The sequence below is a fragment of the Octodon degus genome, unplaced genomic scaffold (genome assembly GCF_000260255.1).
Source record: "Octodon degus isolate 3935 unplaced genomic scaffold, OctDeg1.0 scaffold00022, whole genome shotgun sequence".
Taxonomy (NCBI): domain Eukaryota; kingdom Metazoa; phylum Chordata; class Mammalia; order Rodentia; family Octodontidae; genus Octodon; species Octodon degus.
Genome location: NW_004524598.1, coordinates 14,168,124 through 14,171,624, shown reverse-complemented (window position 1 = coordinate 14,171,624; position 3,501 = coordinate 14,168,124). Strand labels below are relative to the sequence as shown.

The window sequence follows — 3,501 nt, the reverse complement described above, 5'->3', positions numbered from 1 at the left end:
AAAAAAACAGGGGTTTGTACCTATGTTGTTTATTTATTATTTCTTGCCTATATCTTGTAATATGAGAAACTACTTTGGCAGTAACAATACACAATGTACTAACCATTGTTACTCTCCTAAAATCTTGTTTTGGGATTTTGTACCATTGTTTTTATTTTTTTTCTTTAAAATAAAAATAACTGATGTAAAAAAAATTTTTAAATAAAAAATAAACAATCAAAATGGTTAGGATAAACAGCTACATTCTCTTAATTCAATGAATAGAGGGATGTGTTCTAATAGTGCTTGTAAATAGGGTATCATGTTAACCCCTAGGAAGACAGTATGCAATGTGTTAATTATTGAAACTGTCCTACCAATTTGATTTGAAACTGTCTCATTGCTATTTATTTCTCAATAAAATTATGGAAAAAAAACAAAACAAACTTACAAAATAGTGATGGTCCCAATAGTCATACTGAAATAAATCATCTTAAAGAAAGAAATGATTAAGAAGCCAAATCAAAATGCCTTAGTAACCATATACCCAACTGAAACTTTATCTTCTTAAATGAGATTTGTTTCCCACTCAAAAAGCTTCATTTTATTCCTACTAAAGTCATAAATGTTCATACATAAGTATCTTCTTTGTCCAGTTATTCAAAGGGAAAAAAATCTAAAGATGATTTTTAAAACAGTGTAGGGTTTAATAGACTTTTTGAATGTTTGAAATATTTCTTAAGGTTTAAAAAGTGCTTAAGGACCAGGAGAGAGAGCCATACTGAGCTCCGGATTGTCCTCTGCCTTCTTCCTCCCTCTGGGCTTTTTTATGCTCTTCTTGAGCCTTCTTAACCCTTTCTATTCTTTCTTTGATCTCTCATTCTTCACATTTTTGCTCATCCTTTCTCCAATGTTCAGCAGTTTTCTGTGCCCTTGGCTGAACTTGTTAAGCACTGCACTTCTTCCTCATCATAATCCAGTTTACAAGCAAGGGCCAGATCATGGGCTGCTTCTTCCCAATGGCCCAGAAGTCTGTGTGCTTTCCCTCACCACTTGTACAGCTGGGAAGAATCAGGATTTATTTCAATGGCTCTGTCACTATCTCGAATGGCAGCATTTGGCTTCTGTAATTTGATGAAGACACTGGCTCTCTTGGCATATAGAATGGCCAAGCGAGGATTCAGCTTGATGGCATCTGTGACAAGTCAATGGCTTTCTATAGTTTACCATCATTTAGAGCATCAAGGACAGCTGCTTTCTTTCCTTTGGCTTGATCCATCATCTCCTCAGTAATCTCTACATTTTTGTCTCCCATTTCTTGAGGGATATCAGTATCTGGCTCAATTACACTTTCATTGTCAATCTCTAAATCACTTTCTTCACTTGATGGCCCATCTGTCTTTATGTTTTTCCCCATCTTCTTACTATCTGCATTTTCTTCCTTGAAATCTTCTTCTGATTTAGCTTTCTGAGTAGCAGGTGGTACTTTACCCTCCATGCTCTCCACTCACTCCCTCAGGAAGCACATTTCTTTGGTGTGCAAGACGCTCAGATCTTGTTTACACATTTTCACAAAGACCCAAAGCGCGCTTACCTTGCGGGGATCCATGTTCGGCAGACCACAGGCGGCTGCTGAGGAAGCTGCGGCCCCATCCCATCCCAGGCGCTGGCACTGGCTCCACGAGACGTGCAGAAGGGGCTCAGTAGGACTAATCTCAACTTCTTAAAGTCACAGATTGATCAAATGCATCAAAAATTTTGCAAAAAATCAGTTTTCATCAAATGCTATATAAAAGAAACTCATTTACCTCAAAAAGAAGTTTATATACTAAAAATCAAGAGGTAGAAAGCAGTATCGCAGGCAACAGAAGCCCTATATCAAACAGTATTAGCTATCATATTTTCAGAAAAAGTGCACTCTAAGCCAAAACTTATCAGATGAGGCAAAGGAAGTCACTCCATATAGATTAAAGGAATAATTTAAATGAAAGAGATAGCAAGTATAAACACCTTTGCATTACACAACAGTGCACCCAACTTCATGAAACAAACAATACTGAAAATAAAAAATCAGATATACATCAGTATAGTTACAGTGGGGAAGACTTAGTGTCCAGTTATTGCAAATGCATCAAGTAGAAAAAAATCAACAAAATATCAGTTTAACCAAACCCTCAGACAGAGACTTAATAAATTTCTACAGATTGTTCAGTTAACAATTGAATGCACATTCTTTTTGGAACCACTTAGAATGTTTTCCAAAATAAAGCACATATAACCAATAAAATATGCTTAACACATTTCTCCTGGCTTGAATCACCAGTAGTAAAGGTATGATTGTACCATTAGGTGACTTATACCACTGGAGGCATAAACAGAGCTGGTCATTTTCTCAGTCTTTTTGCTAATAAACTGTCACACCATCTTGTGAGACAGTTACACATTGTATCTTTGCTGGTTCAAGTCATCTAGCAGCAAGTCATATGAATTACGGCTTTGTCATGTATGTGTGAAGTAAATGAAAATTAACTGAAATTATCCCATGAATATTATCAAGACATGTATCATGCAGTACAATGAAATTTGAAATCAATAACAACAAAAGAAGTTAGACAAATGCATGGATATTAAACAATACCCTCTGAAATAATCAATATGTCACAAGAGAAATCAAGGAAGAAATAAGACAGTTCTTCGAATTAAGTGATAGTACCAATAACACATTCTGGAATATAAATGTCAACAGTATTCCTCAAGAACTAGAGAAAACAATACTACAATTTATTCATAACCACAAAAGACCCAGAAAGATGAAAGCAGTCCTGGGTAACAAGAGCAAAACAGGAGGCATCACAATCCCAGATTTGAAATTATATTACAAAGTGATAATGATAAAAACAGCATGATACTGGCACAGAAGCAGACATGCGGATCAATGGAGCAGAATATGCAGAGACAGCTCCAGGCACATTCAGCTATTTGATCTTTGATAAAGAGGAGGAAAACAGAGAAGACAGCCCTATCTTTTTATTAATAAACGTTGCCACACACAATAATTACATTCATCCTAGAGAATGTGTACCTGTACATAACACATCTTAATTCCTTTTTCCTATTCCTCTCCCTCCCTCCAATTTTTCCTCTCCTCATTTACAAAAGATGTTTCCATTTCTTCCTTCTATTCTATTTTCCAAGACCTTTTCCCTCCCTTCCCTTTTCCTTCCCTTCCCCTTTTTTCCCTTCCTATTGAACAAGTTCTTTTGTTTCCCAATATCTTTCCTTGATTTTGTTCTAAAAGAAAATTTCTCCATTATTGGTGGGAGTGTGAACTTTTACAAGCACTGTAAAAGTCAGTATGGTGACTGCTCATAAAACTAAAATGACAGATTACCTTTGATCCAGCCACAAGTCTTCCAGTTATCTTCCAAAGGAGTTAAAAGTATCATAACAAGGACATACGCATACCCATGTTTATAGCAGCACAATCTGTAACAGCTAATCTTGGAAACAGCCCATATGCCC

General features: G+C 36.0%; 1 protein-coding gene across 1 annotated transcript; it reads right to left on the bottom strand.

Annotated features, from left to right (window-relative positions):
- Window positions 1–724: 724 nt before the first annotated feature.
- On the bottom strand, window positions 725–1,588 carry LOC101571014 (hsc70-interacting protein). The gene is given in 3 exon segments (XM_023711934.1): window positions 725–926; window positions 928–1,180; window positions 1,183–1,588. Coding segments are annotated over 3 exon segments (861 nt in total).
- Between the last annotated feature and the right edge of the window lie 1,913 nt (window positions 1,589–3,501).